A 20,244-nucleotide genomic window follows, 5' to 3' on the forward strand; every position below is an offset into this window, starting at 1 on the left:
CAATGCAACCACATGACTTTCTCCAAGAAGCTCTGGCAGACAGAAGGAAACTGCAGGGAGGTAAGATCAGGGTGGAAGAGATGGAAGAGCAAAAGATGAAGAGGAGATATAAAAATAGTAGATGAGTGAAGCGGGATTTAGGTTTGGAGAGGAAATCGAATCAACGGCAGAAGGAGGTCAGGGATGTGGGGAGGTCTGGGAGGAAAACTGGTTAAGAAAAAGAAGGAGGAAGCAAAAATGGATGAGACAGGAGAAAGTTTCCTCCACAGCTGGTTCATGTATTCACAGACTCTGTTTAGGTCTGAAGATATACAGGCTGAGCAAAGCAGACATGACACACTTCAGTTTGGGCCCAGTGTGTCTGTCCAGGTCCGCTGACATTACAGTGAACTTGTGTGTGTGTGTGTGTGAGTGTGTGTGTGGATGGGGTAGCAGCCATCATCCCTCCCCTGCCAGAAGAAACAGCTCCATTTGATCACAGATGCCGGGAACTAACAAAAGTTAGCAAGGGTGTTTCACCTCAGAGCGGAGCGTTGACAGGCCTGCATCAGCAGGGAGGCCTGGTGGAGAAAGAAAAGCTTGGCTGAAGCTGTGACCTCACAGCACCTTCTTCTGTCTTTGTTCTTCTCTTGCTTTCTTTGTTTAAATTTTCTTTTTCATCCCTTCCTCTTTTTTATTATCAGTTCAATCTCCTCCTTTATTCTCTCATCTTTTCTCCTCACTACTTGGACAAACATAAAACCATAAATCTACCCAGGAACTCTAATGTACAGTCTATTTCTGTGTCTACTGTCTTATTCGCTGGTAAAAATGACAAAAGTCTGAATAAATGAGTCTAGAAACATAATGAAGGAGGATGCTTCCAGGACACACAGGCTCACTAAATGAACTACATGAGGGAATGTCTTCTGGAGGAATGGTGTTCATGCAGAGACCCAAAGACAAAGATGCACAGAAGCTGTTCTGGCAGACGTACGACATAAAGCTCAGACCTGCATGTAGAAAGTTCAGACAAAATTTCCTGTGGTTCCTATTTTTGTAAAATATAAGAAATCACTACCTGTATTAAAGTAGACAAAACAATCACCACAAAAATAATTTCTGGAAAGCACTGATTAATACCTTCTAAAATTCGTGAGGATTTTTGAGGTTGTACTTTCCTTTAACAGCAGCATAAAAAAAAATAATAAAAAAAAAAAAAAAAACAAGAAGCAAAAAAAAAATAATAAAAAAAAAATCAGCAGCTGCCAGCTCATTTTTCATGTTGCCTCTTTACATCTTATTCAGCTTTGTGAGCTTCCTGGGGCACCCAACCAGAAACCCTCTGATGCAGAACGCTCTTAAAAATGCTCCATAGTAGAAAATATAAAAAATGGTGGCTCTGAAAGTAATAAATACAGACACAAAGAAACATTCTTGTGTTAGACAAGACCTCAAGCTCCGATGCTTCCAGTGTACTGTAATTTTGGTTCGCAGCAGACGTGTAGACTCATATATTTGTCTATGGGCTGCAAAACAAAATTACAGGTCTCCCATTTCACCCTCTACGACTCTTTCTTAGACCTTTAATGGGGACTGGGAACTGTTGTCGTCTAAAATATTATTTTATGGTGAGTCAGCATGGGTTCGCCGAGTCACTCCATATGTTCTTTGACTTCAGAATCTGTGGTTGCAATTAAATCATCCTCAGTTATTCCTGTAGCCCACAACTGTGGAGTGTTTCCAAATAAGTGAAAATCCCATATTTCACATCTCCTTCAGACTCATCTTTTACATATGAATATGACATCCCCAGTGTCTGGACATTTAATAATAGTGGCTTTATCCACCAACCTGACAACAACTAGGATGATAGACTACCAGAGCCCACAGAATTTTTTCCAAGGTTTTAAAAGTTTCAACGCTTGCCTGAAATTTGATTTGTCTCATTCCTTTCTGTTTCTTTATATTACTATTTAAACACCAGCATGTTTCTTAGTGGTTAATATGCAGTAGCTAAAACTGTGACCTCTTTTTTTCCAACTGATGATTTTGGGATTCTGCAGGTGGTTCAGTTTAGTTTGTCTGCTCAGTCGTAGTAATGGTCGCCGTTTATTAACACACAACATCCCGTGCAACATCTTTCCATTGAAAAAGCTACATTACATTACATAGTAGGTGTTTAGGACACTGAGTGTAATGCTCTAATCAGCTGACCACTGGTTGATAAGAACTTCTTTGGAAAACATGAAGCTTTACCTGTGGACAGTCTTGATTTAGCAAACACGTGAAATAAGTCACACTACCTTTCAAAGCTTATAGTCTGTGTAAATGAATTTCCAGTAGTGCAAAAGCAGCTTTCTAGGCAGAGAGGGCCTCTGTGTATTTCTCACTTGGTCTATCTAATTCAGAGTTCTTTCCCTCAGCTTTTATCTCTCTCTCGCTACTGTAGTTTCTCTCTTCATTGTTATTACTCTTCTTCCTCCTCCTCATATTTCTCACCTTCCTTCAACCACTTCTCTCTATCTGATGTGTTGTCTTTTTGACCAAAGGATCCTAAATGTATCCATTTTTACATTTTCTTTTTCTTCTGCTTGAATGTGTTTTGCTCCGTCTTCCCTCCCCCTCTCATCAGCAGTTCACCTCAGCTCTGGAGCCAAAAGTCCATGCCTAGTTATCTCTCAGACATGCCTTACCCTCCTCCTGTCCAGCAGTGGGGCTGTTCCCGCTGTAATTATTGAACCAATATACTGAGAAAGGTCACATACCAGCAGCTAGTCCTGTTCTGCCTCTGCTGTGTTGTCATACGACCCGGCAACCCGCTGCTATCTTGTCAGTTTAAATAGGAAATAAAGGAGGACTGATGAACAGTGGGACTATGCATGGTTATAATTTACAGTCAGAATCACTGACAGAAAATGTTTTTGTACCTTAACGCAAAGAAAAACACAATGGCATTCACCAAAACAATTTTAACCTCTTCAGCCCCGTGCATTAAAGAGTCCTGATGACAAGCTCTCCTCAAACCAAAATTAGATCAGTTAAAATTATGGTCAACATCCCAGACTTTCCAAAACACCAAATCTGTCCTCAAAAAAACCACACGGAAAATTAAACCTTTAATTTTCCACTTTGACGTCGCCATAAAAAGTCACATCTTTGGTCGATTCAGATCAATTCAGTTTTATTTGTATAGCACCAAATCACATCAAAAGTCGTCTGAGGAGACTTTACAAAGTGTAAGGTCTCGACCTTACTATTATCATCAATATAAATGGAACAGAGTTCAAAAGAAGTTGTAAAAAAGGCCCAAAGTTTATACTGTAGTGGTTACTTTCCTAGGTCAGGGCCCTTTAAGTTGAAGCATGGTGTAGCCTACTGACGTCACTTCCACTGGGTGTGTAGTATGGGTGGAGGATCCTACTACTGACCAAGCAGAAGACGTCACAGAGTATCGTAAAGCTACAGTACATTCTGTGGGTACGGACAACTACACCCGGTTCACCAATGCCAAACCTAAGTCAGTACAGGTCCTGGAGTGGTATGTTAGAATCAATAGTGCAGGAGTTACATGGGGCCGCCAAACGGGATGAATATCCTACGGCTGAGGAATATAAACAAGCCGAAAGGCTGATCCTTCGGAGAGCCCAGATGGATAGTTTTCAGGAGGAGTACAAGCTATTGAAGGATGGGAAACCAGTCCCAAGACGCAGTCGTCTTCTACCTCTGTCCCCAGAGCTGGATAGCACTGGAGAGCTCATCTGTGTAGGGGGACGACTTCGCCGTTCAGCAGATCTAGCATTGACGACACTACATCCAGTCATCCTAGATCCCAGTCATCCAGTGACTAATCTCCTGATCCAGGATTTCGATAGTGGCCGGGAAGCAGTCCGGCGTTAGTGCAAAAAATGGCAGACTTACCAGAGGCCCGTTTATGCCTATTCAAGCCTGCATTCTATTCTACAGGGGTGGACTGTTTCGGCCCCTTTGAACTCAAGATGGGTCGACGCCGAGAGAAGAGATGGGGGGTTATATTTAAGTGTCTTACTACGAGGGCAGTGCATTTGGAGCTTCTTACCAACATCGACGCAGATGCCTTCTTGATGTCACTTCGCCGATTCATAGCACGCAGGGGAACACCTGCTGAGTTGTTCTCGGATCAGGGAACGAATTTCAAGGGAGGTGAAAGAGAGTTGCGTGAGACCTGCATGGGAATGGCTCCTGAACTTCAGCAGCTTCTTGCCTCACGAAGGATCCTCTTCCACTTTAACCCCCCAGGTGCCCCCCATTTTGGAGGAGTTTGGGAGAGGGAGATCCGCTCAGTAAAGAGTGCTCTTTATGCCATAGTGGGTGCTCAACCCGTCCCTGAAGACATGCTCCATACGGTACTGATTGAGGTGGAAGGGATACTGAACAGTAAACCTTTAGGATATGTGTCTTCGGATGCCAGAGATCCAGATCCCGTAACTCCCAATAGTCTCCTGATGGGGCGGCCTGATGGATCTCTACCTCAGATAGTGTACCCGGAGAACGAGCTTCTGAGTCGTCGCAGATGGAGACATTCTCAGGTTTTGGCTGACCACTTTTGGTCACGTTTCATCAGGCTCTACATACCAGGAATGCAAGTACGACAGAAGTGGCAGGCAAACACTTCGGACATCGCCACAGGCTCAGTTGTGATGATTGCCGATCCACAGCTTCCCAGGGCTCTCTGGTCTATTGGGAAGGTGACCAAGACTCATCCTGGACCAGATGGACACATTAGATCAGCTGATGTCAGAGTGAAAGAGAGAGTGTATACGCGACCAGTAGCCAAGCTGGTTGTCCTTCCTGCCCTCCCATCTGGAGAAGATGAGGACAATTCCACTTGAACTTAATGCCTTTATTAGTGAGCAAATGTATTACAAGTAGATAAGAGGTGAATGTGAAACAAAACATCAAATGATTCATTCAATTCAGGGCTGCTTTTAATCAGCTGAACTATATGTTCAGCAACTTTAGCTACTTAAGGGGAATTTGAAACTGAATTTGGGCACATTGAGGTGCATGTGGTTAAGTGCGGGACTGTCACTGTTTGTGCTCCTGCAGCTGCAGAGGAGCCGCCCAGTGTTTATGCTGAAAGCCGCTTAATGTAGTCTTCAGTACATTTGCTGCGCCTGTGTGGGCAAGCCGCTTAACCCTCTGCTGCTCAGCTTGATATCTGGATGGGCGAGAGGCTGCTGCATGGTGAAGTGCATACTGTAAACACATTCAGTGCTTCTCGGTCTGAATCTGCATGTGTGAACCTTAGCTTAACTGATGGGTCAGCTTACTTGGGGGGTGATTCATATTTCCACTGCATCTGCAAGTCAGCTTCATGCTCCAAACCAGTTTGGGAGAGAGACTGTGTTGTCTGCTGCCGTAAAAGGAGAGAGCTGAAGGGCCAGTTGGCAGCTGTCATGTCGTAACTGAGGCTGAAACCACACAGTGTTCTTCATCTGAAAGGACGTGATTCAGAGATTGCCAGATTCATTCTGCACTTTCCAGGACTCTGGCAACCCAACGTAATCATCTAATAGAAATGTGGGAAGCAACTCACAGACCCCCACCCCCACCCCAAATGATGCACCAGACTGAAGAGTGCATGATAATTAGCCACCTCAGTATGTGAAGCCCATTTGAAAAGATCACTGTCATTGCATGTCCAAGCCTCAGTGACTTTGTCAGCACTCAAAAGGAACACAAAGTCCACCATTTAAACTATTGTAAACCTGTCATCTCTCCCTATGGCTTGACGGTGCCAAGCTGAACAGACCCACCACAAATAAAAACAATGTGTGTTCCTAAATGATAGTCAGTAAATGGCCTTAAGCATGAAATAAAGCCTGTCAAGTTTTCCAACTAAATTCACTTAATGAGCCTCAGGGCAAAAAATATAAGTAGCCTCTGCTGAGGGTCAAAGCAGTGATGACTAACATTCAACCATTCCCTGAAATCCAATTATTCTTAACATCATAATTCCCTTTAGTCATCCTGTATGGAAAATGGGCTGAATATACAGTCTCTCTCTCTCTTGATTCCAATTTAAAGAGATGAACACCGAGCAAAGGCTAAGGTGTAAATGTCAGACATTGTGTGTGCCTATAACAAACTCCTCTGTATGTGGGTTTATGCTGTTACAATAACAACATCACACTAACACAACCACAAGAGGTTGTACATAAGTGAAATGCAACCATAGTGTCGAACATGTTAAGGGTTTAGCCAAAAGACCAATTTTGATTTGTTTTGTAAGAACAGCCTTGTGTTTCCATACCTGCTGATGCAGAGTGTGAGCTGCTGAGTGCACGTTTTGATCCTGTTCTGAGCCTCCATGTGTGTCATGTGCTCTGTGCTGTCGCCATTGATGGCCAGGATGGTGTCACCTGGACACAGGTCACCTTGGGCCGCCTTGCTGCCTGGTGTTACCTGAAGATAATGTTCACACACACACACACACACACACACACACACACCAGTTCAAGCACACCCAGGAAAAGAAGAGAAAGAGGTGTTATAAGTGATGTCAAACTGTCAGTGAGAAAGAAAGACAAAAAGAGCAGTAACGCGAGTGTCAACACAGAGGCCAAGCTCAACAAAAGCTGCCCTCTTCTGATTCATATAGCATTGCCTTGGGCAGCACTCTAGGTTTACATTTTCTAAAGCCAGTAACAATGACACTGGGAAGTGAGACGCCTCTCAGATTTTTAGAAGTGGTGAAATAGTATTGTAATTGTAAAAACTTGGAACATGTTTAAACTCCCAAGCTATTGAAATTCAAGAAATAGAAAAAAATCTACAGTGTTATGATCACTCGGCAGTTACATCAGTGAATGCTGTCAAGTCCAAGAGCAAATTATTTTTTTTACCAAAGACTGTATATGAACTTTGAACCTGAACAACAGTTACTGTTTAATGTCAGATTCATTTGCCAGCATCTGCTCAATATGCGCTTCTAGCTTTTTATTTTTTTTGATTTGTCACTCTGGCTGTTTTGATCCTGTAATGTCCTGCATCTTCCAGATGGTTGACAGTGAGCAGGCTTCTCTCTGTGACTTTTCATTCCAGAAACACACAGGTCTGCAGACATTTATACCCTACAGGGAGGCAGGGGGTGAGGAGGAGGGCTGGTGTGCCAGTGGGAATGTTTCACCATCACATATGATAACAATTTTCCATTATTACACACACACACACACACACACACAAATGTCCCTACGATTTCCAGACTGGTCATTAGGCTTTGGTGAAAATAAATATGAAACCACCAATCAAATTCTGCATCATCAAACCAAGACGTCCACAGTAAAACAGTCGCTGTATAAGGCAGCAAGCTGCAGAAGAAAATACTCTTTACTACCAGTCAAATGCAAACAACTGTCATCACTCTTCCAGTGTTCTTTGCACACTCCATGTACTGTCTTTAACAACTGTGACTGTTAGTTTGCTTGTATTTTTCCAGCCATTAAATGTAAGGAAAGTTTCTGCAGCTGGAAATAATTGATAGAGTCGTGTTGTCTTTTAGAGGAATTTAAAATGGGAATTATTTTCACATAGACTGAAAAAGCAGTGATTCAACCTCTGTTCATTTACTATTCTATATATACTTATAATATTTATAGCAGCAGCTGCTGATTTTGTACAAACAAATTCACAGATTTGAGCCTGGTGTTCAGATTCCAGCACTTTGTAACATGACTAAGAGCTAAAAGGGTTAAACGTCTGCTTGTACCTATAAATACACACAGGAACCCTTTGTATGTTAAGTGTCAGTGATTAATCTTGTCCTGTCATCCAAGGTTTTACATGAATACCTCTCTTTGAGCTCATCCATCTCCATACCAGGGACCCCACTACCTGACACTACACATCTCCTAATGCCTGCCCAAGACAAATTAAGAGAGTGAGAAGCTGCTTGTGCAAGAGGAGCAGCCTCGCTAACAGGAAGAGCATTCAAGGCACACTAGGTCACGCTCTATGAAGCACTAATAGCTGAGTTGTGTGATTAAGATGTTGAATTCCTAATTTACAGCCTCTGACTGCCCCAATGTCCCTGACTCAGTTCCTGTAAACTCCAAGGTCGGCAGCATTGTGGGAGGTGTGTGGAAGTTTGTGTGTGTGTGTGTGTGTGTGTGTGTGTCACACTCAAAGAAAGAAAAGCTGCTGTGGATCAGGCAGTAGAGCGGTTGTCCACCAACAGGAAGGTCGGCAGTTCGATTCCTGTTCTTCCCCAGTCCACTTGTTTAAGTGTCCTTGGGACAGACGCTGAACCCCAAGTTGCTCCCTGATGGCTAGAGCAGCACCTTGCAAAGATAGCGCTGCCCTCAGTGTGTGAGCAGGCGCTGCAGATGGCTACCTCGGTTCATGAATAAAGTTTTTAGGGTAGGATAAATGTAACAAATTCTCATGTGTCAGCGGATCTGTTGACAGACACCAACTGGAGGTTACAGTTACCCGTACGTCATTTAGCACAACCTCCCTGTTTGGGAATGTTTTTTGTGTATGTGTGTGTCTTGGGCTTGTTTCAGTCTCATGTCATAATAGACCAAATTTCATGCACCCCCAGTGACCTCAGAGTGAGCAATGTGAGTAAAATCACCGCAGGGGCAGGGCATGAATAGTATAGTGCATGAAACACACACACACACACACACAGGCACAGTGGTGTGCAAAGTGCCACAATGGTACAGCTGAGGCCGTCACCAGGGGACAAACATCCCTGTATGTTAGGAAATGTAAGCAGGGTGTAGAGTGATGTGGTTCAGACATAATAACAATCTGCTATATTTACACTGCAGATGGCGAGTGATGTAATGACTCAAATCAACAGGGTTTTAACGATGAATGCGATTTTTTAATTAGGTTTTTACTCAGCGGCTTTAAAGCCATTTTCTATATTTAACTTTCTATTTTTGTGTTATTACTCATATGAAACCACTGGTAGAAACAATGGCTAAATGAATTAAGTAATAAAGCAGAGGATGGAACAAAAGCTGTTGTGAATGATGAAAAGTTGTTGCTTTACCACTGTGGAGGAGCTAAGCAGGATAATTAATTAAATATAATATTCCAGCTTTACTAAAAATATGAACTTAATATCATGTGGTGGGAATTAAACCCCGTTTTCACCCAGGAAACACCCTCTCAGTGCCAGCAGACATCCAGTGATTTGGTTTAAAACAGTAAGGAATGAGTTGGTTTTTAGTTACTCTGACAAAATTAGGGTTTAAAACGAACAAATAGCTTCATAGATGACATCATATAACTATCGTAGGTTTCCTTTAACTGCAAGCATATTCAGGTTTTATGTGTGTTAGACACACTGCTCCTTCTGCTAACAAAACGTTTGGGTTCATCACTTGAGGAAGAATCTTTATGAAAGACTGTTAAGACTTTGATAATATACAAATTAGGCTGTCTAAGCTGTACTGGCACCAGACATGTTGGATTACGTCTGACTGCACAAACACCCATCACAGATTTGCAGAAAGAAAGTGTACTATTTGCTGGGCAGTCTAAACAGGTGCATCATTTTCATGAGTGGCTGCTCCACAACTAGTGACATAGTAAATTGCTAACAGACAGAGGGGTTAGAAAATGACAGCCTCATGTCACAGAGAGGCCTGAGAAATGTGCGCTGGTGTAGAGAGGTGTGCTCTTCTGTGTGGCAGAAAAGACAACTATATCTTTGTGTTTCCTTGTTGTGTATTTAAATACTGTAAAAACAACACAGAAACTTAAAGAAACTAATATCAGCTTAACCTGAATGTATAAACCTGCAAATGACCAAATCAGCACTTTGTTATTAGTTATTTTTCTAAGCTTTATGGAAGAATCTGATGTTTTTCCTCTGCGTGTAATCCACAGAGACGCTGTCTGCTGGGTGGAAGCGTTGAGTCGCACGTCTCTGGAACACAATAGAATAACTCCTGGCAACGTGTCAGACACGTTTGTTTGCTTGTTGAATTTACGATAGGAACCATGGTTATGACCTTAGTAACACTTTGGAAAGACATTATATAGCAGAGGAGGTGTGTGCTTCTGGCTGGTGTGAGACTATCACACTCAAACAAAGACCAAGATCATTAGGCACTGCATTTAGTGATTATATGTAAGACTGTATTTTAAGGAGAACATGTGGTACCAATATTATTCTGCAGTAAGTGCGTGGAAATCTCTGTAAATCTGATTAATAATGTTGTAGTTTGCTGTGGAGAGGCAGCCCCTAGCATCTACAGTGTCATTCTAGCCTGGAGAAAAGAGCAGCTACAGCTTAAAGTGGACTACCATTGCCAGCAGCATCAGACAAACATCCCCTGCAGCTTTACGTCACATGTCCCGTCTCTGGCATGTGGCAGACGTACACTGAGAAATTCAAGGGTACAAAGGACAGCGAGTTTGCTTGATGCATTACTGCTAATTTAATACAAGGTATATTAGACGTTAATAAATGAATGACTGTGATTCCAGTGCACATTAACATTAAGAAACACTGAAAGATATGACTTGAGCTTTTTCTCCTAACTATCAAATTCCAGAAATTCCATATAGCCACCAGAAAATGTTGATATGTGGGAGTTTACAGGTACAGTATATTTCTTAAAGGATAGATTTACAATTTTTTCAGGCTTCACTTCAATTCAGTTTTATTTGTATAGCACCAAATCACAACGAAAATCATCCCAAGCCACTTTACATAAAGAACCCAACAAATCCCCCTTGAGCAAGCACTTGGTGACAGTGGTTGCCATAAAACATCATGCTTTTGTGTTTGTAAGCATTACTCTTGTCCATACTGGCTGTGAAAAGATGCCTTCATAACTGTCCATCATCAAGGAAGCCACCACCTGTGACCAGGAGTAATGACATCAAATATCAAATGTGGTCCCACTAGATCTGAAACGATGAGCTTAGTTGGCTACTAGACAGCAATTTTTGATAATCAATTAATCATGTAACTTATTTATCAAGCATAAATGCTAAACATTCTCTGGATCCTGTTTCTCAGATGTGAGGATTTGTTAGAGTTTTTCCCATTTTCTATCGATGTAACTGAATATCTTTGGAATTTGGACTGTTGGATGAAACAAGCACTTTGAGCACATCAGGATGGGATCTGGGAATCTGGCATGGGCATTTTTTACTTTTCTCTAAAATGGAATCCACAGTCTGACACAGCTATACTAAAAGTACTAGGCATCTATTCAAGCATGTTACTACTTGTACTGTCATGTAATTGTTGCTTTTAAATAATATTTATCTTATTGCATTCTAATGTTTAATCTATGTATGCATTTTAATGTTTTATCTTTCTGTGTGCGTTGTGTTAAGCACTTCAAATTGCCTTTGCATATGAAAATGTGTTATATAAATAACCTTGCCTTGCCTGACAATAAGAAGCGGAAAAAAAATATCCTGCCTAGAAGTTGACTTTTTGCAAGTTGCTGGTTCAGACAAGCGTCATGCGTCACCTTGTGCCTGAACACTGGTTTACAAAAAGGGGCTTTTAGCACAGCTGCCTTATTTAACATCCCTTCTCTAAAGGTTTCTGCATTTGCATCATTATACAATTCTGTTTCTCTGCTACTCAGCCTGCCTCATGCACACAGCCCTTTAACACCCTATGCACACACAGCAACAGGACAAATGTTTCCAGAGTCATTAACTGGCTAGAGCCCTAATGGGCTGGCAGGAAACTAATGGGCTTATCCTGAGACACTATCAGCTTAAGCAAGAAACCAGCTGCTGCCATCAGAACTTGCTTTCTAGTATTTACAACTCACTTCTACCCAATGCAGGTGTTTCATGGCATTCACTTTAATTTATGGAAACAGACACAGAGAAAGGAACAGGGGGATCTGTCAGTCATGCAGAATAGAGGTATAATACTCAACCTGCAGACCTGATACACCCTTGAGACTGCTTTGGTTTGTATGAGGTTTATATGATGTTATAATGAACCTCAAGGGGGCATTTTGGATACTGTAAGACATGAACCATGGTTCTGTGAAACACTCTCACGAGCGCTCCTCTTCTCCCTCTATGCATCTCCTTCTGTGTCACCATTCAACACACTGTAATTGCAGTCTTGGGAACACATTGTACAGCAAGAATGTGGTAAGCATGTGATGAATAGTTCAGGAGATCCTCCAATATATCAGCAGCAATGAATCACATTGGGCTTCAGACTCACAACAAGGTGAGTGTTAGAGGTCAGAGGTTAGAGGACATCCGTTAAAACTTTTCCATTTTTTTTCATCCCATCTCCTGGCATTTGAATAATCATTCGGCTAAACCGGAGTATAAGACAGGATAAAACAATTGTGTTCTGCCAATAAAACACACTGTGTATTGTCAGTTGATGGTTCAAAGCATGTGATGTCAATTGGACAATACTACTCTGTAGTAAGTCTTCAGGAGGTAGAGTAATGCTAGGACTGTGTGTATTTATGCCTCTGACATGACATATTTTGCTAAATATGCCTGCATCTCAACAGCTGCTTCCTTCTCTAATTTTCAAGCCAAGATTTAGGAATTAGCCAAAACTCCCCTATTAATTCTTATAAGGAGCTCTTCCACGAACACTGGTTTTATTGCCATCTTTGCTATGTAACTGTCTCTGTGTGTAACATTTAATTAACTTCACTGATGCATTCATCATTCATGAGTTACACAATGTTCCCAGTGCAAAAGATTTTCCTGTGCATGTCATGGTTTTCACATTGGTAGTCATGCAAATGTACACGGAATAAACTGGTGAGAAACTGTGAAATCAGTTCTACTGAAACCACAACTTGTAAAAATGACTTAAGAAGTTAGGAAGGTATGCATCATCTGAAGCTGCACTAGATTCTGACTTTAAAGTAAACATTAAACACGAAATACCAAGCCCATACATTAGATTTTCTGTTTTTCCCCATATGAATTCTGATGTTGGGCACAGTTTCTGTTGAAAATGCTACATAGTGCACAGAAAGAAAAACTGAAACCTGAAAATCAAGTATAAAGTGAATGATCTGTCCACAAGAAGTGGAATTTGCCAATAATACCCAAGCAGCAAATCAAGCCACTTAAGTACAAGGGATTTGCAGTGCAGTGATGCCATGTTTGAGTTTCAAATGTGACTAGAGAAGCAAAGGTGCCAAGTTAGCAAGTGTGTCCACAAAACTACAGGCATACAACTGATAAGACTCAGCAAACACTGAATCAAAGTACTCTATATCTCACTGAGAGCACCTCAGGTGACCCTCGGGGGTTTTCCTGCTTCTCTCAAAACCATTAATCATCAGCTGTAAATCTAAAAATTACACCTCTAGTCTGAAGTGCTATGGGCCTATAGTTAACGCGTTGGTCTGGGACTGGTGATACAGCTGAACATAACACCTGGAATCTCTCAGCAGCACCAGTGAGCTCTGATTAAAAACAAATGTCAGCACCCCACACGGCCTTCAGTGAGCCCTGCAGCAGGATCTGGCTGTGTTTACCCTGGCCATGGTGCATTACTGGCTACTGCCAGATCCACTGCCACTGACTTTTGACCTATATTCTGAGGTCAGGAAAGTTCATAAAGGTTTAAGCATATTTGTACCACTACCTCAAATACTAATAACAATGATTAAAACACAGATCCAATACAGCATCAATAATCAAAATGCAATATCCAGATGTAGCAAGTTTAAAATCTCATTGCCGACTTTGGCCACTCACTGACACATGCCCAGATTCGGAAAACATGATCATAACGTGTTTTTCTTCTATGCTTCTATTGACGCTGATGATATTCAAAGCATACTGTATAATTGATGCCCGGCCAACGGCAATGACTCATATAATTGCACTGGCAACTTTAGCTGTCAGTAATTAGACGGCATAATCTGCTAGATAAGCTCCTGTTCATACACACTATTGTTGTTAAGGGCACCAGACCTTGGCGACTTCTTAATTAGGTATAGGCCTAATTTGGGCAAGGATCAGTTTTAGCATCTTCAGTTTTCCTCAAGTGATTTATAAATGGTAAAATCACTTAAATTACTGTAATCGGAGTAATCATCACTGTTTTGTATGTAGGAATAAGAAGATCTAAATTGCATTGCCAAGTTGAGACGCCGACAGTGCGCATTTTGCGCACGGCTCAATGAAAGAATAGCCATCGAAACAACAGACGGTAAAGTTACACCTACCCTGGAAATGGTTAACGGTGTGCTGAAATCCCGTCCTCCCACCAGCCGAAAACCCCAAGGAGAGGGTCCCTTTAGTGTCACGGACTGGGGCATGTTTGGCATACAGACAGCGAGAGGGAAACAGAAAGATGACCGGCAGACCGAGGGAAACGTCCGTGGTTCCTCGCTATAACGAGTAAGAAGAGGCAATGTGAACAGGCCAGAGTCTACTGCCTAGCTGCTAGGCAACGTTGTCCCGGCTGAGAAAACTTTCCTCCCCTTTTGATTCAAGTTTAAATAACGAAGCCGCCTCTGACGTTGGATGACGGCTCGTCCTGCCCACCTTCACCCGCTCTGCGCAGAGCGGGAGGGGACGGCGCTGCAGCGCTCTGACATGTCAGCTGTGAAGGAGGAAGACACACACAAACCATCTTATTGGTCAGCACTACTGCAGAGACAAGAGGTGGATGTGTTTGTTTTCCATCTCTTCTGGTTTCATTTTTACGTTCAAACATTCTTTTTCTTCCACTGCCACCTCAAGTATTTGACATGAAGCTCACCCATCAGTGAACATGCAGGTAACCTTTATTCAACAGTGACTTTTATGTTAATGAGTTCATAACTAGACACATTTACTCATGTATTATACTTAACCTATTTTTCTTCTCTAAATCATAGTTACAGTTCAGAGCATAAATATTTGGACAGACATATTTTCAGGCTCTGTTCTTCAGCACATTCAATTTCTAATAAACTAGTGGATTAAAGTGGTATGTTTCAGCTTTCATTTGAGCAAGTTTATATCAATATAGAGAGAACTGTGTGAGAGATATAGCCCTTCACAATGAAGAACGAATAGCCTGAACAAAAACATTCATTCTGCAACATGACAGTGAGAAGTGTACCGCCAGAGTACTAAAGAACTGTCTTCAGAGACAAGAAGAACAAGGAGTCCTGCAACAGATGGTCTGGCCCCCACAGAGCCCTAATCTCAAAATCCTGGAGTCAGTCTGGAATTACATGAAAAGACAGAAGACACAGAGACAGATTACCTCCACAGAAGAACTGTGGCACGATGCCTGGAACAATCCACCTGTCATGTACCTAATATAAATAATTGTAAACTTTAACTTTTGAATGAAAAAATACGCATTTCTTTTATATCATGATTAAAAAACAATTTAAACAGCCATAAGATGTATAAGCAAAGCAGCACCAGTTAAAAAGGTCAAACTGATTAACACTGTATCCCGACAAATGCAGTACCTATACACTGGTCAGGTTTTTAATTCTGCCATGAATGAATCATATATTCAAATCATGTTTTATACTTGTAGGATTGCCCAAAAGTTGCATGTTAATATTTGCTAATTAGCTCTAAACTCAAAGTACAGCTGAGGCTGATAGATATGTCTTTCATTTTGCAGGTGTCTGACCACAAACCAAAGTGAAATTTTGACCTAATGAAGGTGCTGGAGAAGAAGTCAGGAGATAACTAAAGGTTTTACTGTGGAGGATATGATGGTCTGTGCCAAATATCAAGGCTATCCATACAACATTGGTCAAGACATCTCACTAAAAAAAACAACAAACTGGCATTTTCATCCATAGAGCTACTAGCTGCTAATAGAATAAAAATAAATGGAAGCATAGATGCAGGTTCATGAAATTGGCTGAAAACAAAAGTCAGTCAATATCTCACTGATGAGCTAAAAGCCATGAGGCCAGAGAATCATCTCCAACAATGAAGTTTTGTTTTGCTGCAATCTGGATGCCTCAGTGGCAGCAAAGACATTTCCCATTTGTTACTGGATATTCTCTCTGCCCCACTTCTTGATTCTTTCATTTCCCCAGCCATTTACAGAATGAGTCACTGAGCTAGAGTATGATTTTTCTGCTGCAGAGGGAATGATCTCATAGACATTCTTGGGAATCTATCTTTTGGACAACTGCAGGCATGTGGAGCTCTAGAAGTCTGACTCAATTTGAGTCAGGCACTAACTTATCCCAGTCATTGTGTCAAAAAGCCACAGTGATGTCAAACCAACCTGATCTCAGCATAAAGTATAATTGCCGGTGCATCATGAGTGACAGCATTTTCAAAGTCTTGTATAAATTTAGCACAGACCAGTGAACAAGTAAGAACTGATGCACTTGGTACTGATCCAAACTGTGCAAAGAAAAGAAAACAAATGAGAGAGAATATGAGCCAAATGATGTCCCTACAAAGTCACAGAGGTGGATCAGTTCAGTGAACACATACCTACAAACTTCCTCTCAGCACCTTTGGGTTCAGACAAATGGCAAATTAAATGACAAATATTCAATCTCATGCCGACCTTGTTAAAATATTAGACACTTTCCTGCCATGATCACTGCAGAAGTTTAGGAGAGCATCACAGTAGGTGTCACCAAACAATGCTTACAGACTACTCCTGCACTTATTACCCAGCATACATCAAAGGATGATTAACAAGGAAGGATGAGAGGGCTGTAGCTTGCATCAGAGATTTACTGAGTAGATAATCAGTCTGACATTTCAGATGTGCATCTTCCTCAAAGCCTGCTCCGAATAAATCAGACTCAAACTACAGACAGATCCCAGTTTTCTGTTCTTGTTCCCCCGATAGTCATTATTCAACATACTGTAGCCTTGGCCACATCTATGATATGCTTTTACCGTAGATGCCTACCGATCTATTTACTCCCCAGTTTTGCCTCTGTGTTCCGCAGCCAAGAAGAACCTGAGGGAAGCAGGCAAGACAAGTGGTGCTGCAATCATGAGCTGTCGGCCTCCGTCTGGATTATCTCATCCTGTCTAGGAGAGCGATGTTATCTAAGCTGTTGCACAAACACTGGATCCTCAGGATCTTCACTGGCAGTAAACACAGTCTAATAATTATTGATGTCATCTAACAATACCCATTAACATCTAATAAATTTATTCTCATGAGCTATGTAAGAATTTTACTGACAGAGATGTATTTTTATTTGAATACCATATGTTTGTAGGATTTTTCTATGGCCCAAAGGTCTTTCAAATCTTGTTTTTCAAAAGACTTTGTCTAACTGGTGCACATACATGACTAAATTTAATGCTTTGTACAGGCTGATACAGTGTGTGCATTAAAGCAAATTAAAAGAAAACTTAAAATGTAAAAAAAAAAAACCTATACAAGACACAGCTCAAAGTTAAAAGTACTAGAAACAACATTAACACCAGGGTTTATTTAATGCCAAATGTTAATGCAGTAATAGTCTGTATTTTTACATTAACAATGGGTTAAAATTGACTGTGCAATATGAAAGAGGCCGCTCTTGGTGACAAACCCACAGACAGTTCCCCCCCAGCTCTACAGAGCTTGTTAGCCTCATTCAGCTCATTGTTTTGGTTTGACTTGATTCATTGGTTTGATTCATTCCTCATTGCTGTCTTTAGCCCTGTTTCCACCTGCAGCATTTTCATTGAAAAAGCTCTCATAAACCCAGTGTATGCTTCCTACACTGTACCAAACAACAGAAAGACATGATGGTGGCCAGCTGGTAAACATGGTGGAGCATTTAAAAAGCCAGATAAGCTCCCTCAGGAGCTGGTCAAGAATAAAACAGAGCCAACTTGAGAGGCAGTATGCAGTAAAACCTAAAATCCTCTCACAGTAGGCAGGTTTGCTAACGTGTATGCCAACTTTGCTCAACAAGCTATTATATGTCAGTGTTGTTTACAGCTTGTTTGTAATCAGAAACTCATATTAATCATTTAAATACCAAGATCCTGTTTAGAATTATGATTTGGACTGTGGTCCACAAGTCTGATGGAAGCAGATCTAGCAGCAGATGTAGCCCCCGGCTGCAAATATCCTTACTACATTAACTGAAAAATGTAGTTTCTTTACCCTGATTTCCAGCTTAGCTTTATGCCCCTTGCATTGAAAATGGCAAATTTTTTATTATGACACAGGCTGAAAACAATGGTGCCACTCACAGGTTCGGGCCTGGAGCGCCCCATGGGGTCCAAATAAGTTGCAGGGAGATCATGGAGCTTAATTCATGTGCTCAGTCAGAAATGAAAAACAGATATTTCATATCATAAGCCCACCACAGGCCCAAAGCTATTCCATAAGAATGCTGCAGACTTCCACGCTTACCTGCAGCAATTTGATGTGATGATAAATAATTCGCTGAGAAGAACAAGTGGTATCAGGGGAAACAATTTTCTTTTTCAGAAGAGTATGTGTCTCCTTCATTCACATTTCCTCCTAAACTGTAGCATCAATCCCTAAATGTTCCTGTGATGCAGCTAAACAATCATCAGTTGAATATGTTTGTACTGATACTGTGGATAAAAGGTTTAAATGTGCTCAGTGAATGTCAGGAAGAAAAGAGCAGATGTCAAATCTGTCATTTTCAGACTAAATTCATTCCTGGAGTTTTAGTTTGTCAAGCACAGTTAACTGATAAATAATAAAAATCATCCTTGACAAAGCTATCCATCAGACTTGGTACTGAAAGACTGTGGCTACACATGCACATGCACACTGACCAGATGTGATGACGCTGCAGCGTTGCTGTTGGTGGAATAACAAACAGATCTGACTGGGTCTTCACATCTGGTCCGCTGAAATGCAGCTGAACGAAAATGACACTTCACTCACTGTTAAGGCAGTAAAGGAAGAAAGACAGAGTGCATAGTCAGATAAACCATCCCTCAGTTATGTGATAAAATATTTTTTATTTAATCAGGTTTTATGAAATATTACTATATGTTTTGATGCCTGAATGTACAGTAAAGTAACTGGTTCTTGAATGTGCACTTTTTGTACACGCATGTAACCATATTTTAACTGTCAGTAAGTAACAGCTGACAAGTAGCTGAAACCTGGGAGTTACAAGATTGTCTTACAACTGTAAGACAATCCTAGCAGCAAGAAGAGGAACAGCCCATTAAATATGAATAACAGATTATACCTAAAACACAGCTAAAGAACAACATTTGTCGCTCCACATGCTTTTCATAAAGAAGCATATAAGTATTTACAGTGAGTGCTTTGTGTTTCTGGGGTATGTCAGGGACCGAACAGTAAGGCAGAGTACACAGCATTTAAATTTATAAAAACATGGGCATTTTATTTACCCCAAAATAAGGAAAAAAAACAAAAACAACATCAATATCAAACAAACCGGGGCCTAAAAGAGGTCAACAAAAGATAAGGAAACTCAAAATACAACAAACTGACCTGCCCAGTGCCTCAAACAAAAAAAAAAACAACTGACATGACAATGGAGGAATATATACTGTATACTGGCTGGTCAAACCAGTAACACACACAGGGAATGGACAGAGACACTAACTAAATAATCTACCAATAAAACACTGAACAGACCATCCACTAACTACTATAATATAATATATTTTTCTTTAGATGTAAAAAAAGCATAACTTGACAAATAAAGTTTTAACAAAAACTACAAATAAATAAAAATATATTTCTCTCCCCTCTCCACCTTTCCTGTATTGGGCACTTGGTACAGCCCAGGCCTAGTGGGAGGTATTTAAGCCTGCTGCTGCCTCAGTCCAGTCTTTTTTTTTTGTTGGGACCACCCCTCATCCATGGACGTGGAAATGGTAACTCAAAAAGAAACTTTGCCCACATTAATAATGTATTGACAATACAAAATTAACCAAATGTGCATGCTTCATTGGTTAATTGTGTATGTCTAAACCTAATGTCAAATGTCTAAAATCTACTTACAACTTTAATTTACACATGTGACCAAAGAAAATAAAAGAACATTACCTAATTAATTCCACTGCTGTGGGTGGCTTAGGCCCTCACATGGTGAAGGCCGGGGCTGAGGCCTGCACAGGGTATTTGCATGTGACTTAAACATGCTATTATGCAGTTTTCATGGTGCGCCTCATCAGGGGCCCAGTGTAGCAGACCTGTTTACTTTATGTATAGACATGTCAAACACCAGAGTGGCAGTGTAATACAGTGAGACAGTTTGCAGGTTGCATTATGGAACTTCGTCTTCGTTCATCTTGAGTGGCACTTGTGATCATATTTCACTATTATATACTATATGTTTG

The 20,244-nt window shown here is 41.1% G+C and overlaps 1 protein-coding gene and 1 long non-coding RNA gene across 2 annotated transcripts in view; one reads left to right on the forward strand and one right to left on the reverse strand.

The window, feature by feature from the left end:
• pdlim4 (PDZ and LIM domain 4) overlaps positions 1-14,426 on the reverse strand; it is a 37,925-nt gene extending 23,499 nt beyond the window's left edge. Inside the window, exons 1-2 of the mRNA XM_020599795.1 lie at positions 14,178-14,426; positions 6,275-6,426 (exon numbers count right to left, since the gene is read on the reverse strand). Of these exons, the coding sequence (XP_020455451.1) occupies positions 6,275-6,426; positions 14,178-14,279 (254 nt within the window). The 5' untranslated portion in view covers positions 14,280-14,426. The remainder of the gene's footprint in view (positions 1-6,274; positions 6,427-14,177) is intronic.
• Positions 14,427-14,638: 212 nt separating this feature from the next.
• LOC109959995 (uncharacterized) lies at positions 14,639-17,104 on the forward strand. The gene is made up of 3 exons (XR_002274926.1): positions 14,639-14,734; positions 15,584-15,680; positions 16,890-17,104. It is a non-coding gene; the product is annotated as an uncharacterized LOC109959995 (long non-coding RNA).
• Positions 17,105-20,244: the final 3,140 nt, after the last annotated feature.

This window comes from Monopterus albus, unplaced genomic scaffold (genome assembly GCF_001952655.1).
Source record: "Monopterus albus unplaced genomic scaffold, M_albus_1.0 scaffold42.1, whole genome shotgun sequence".
Lineage (NCBI taxonomy): Eukaryota > Metazoa > Chordata > Actinopteri > Synbranchiformes > Synbranchidae > Monopterus > Monopterus albus.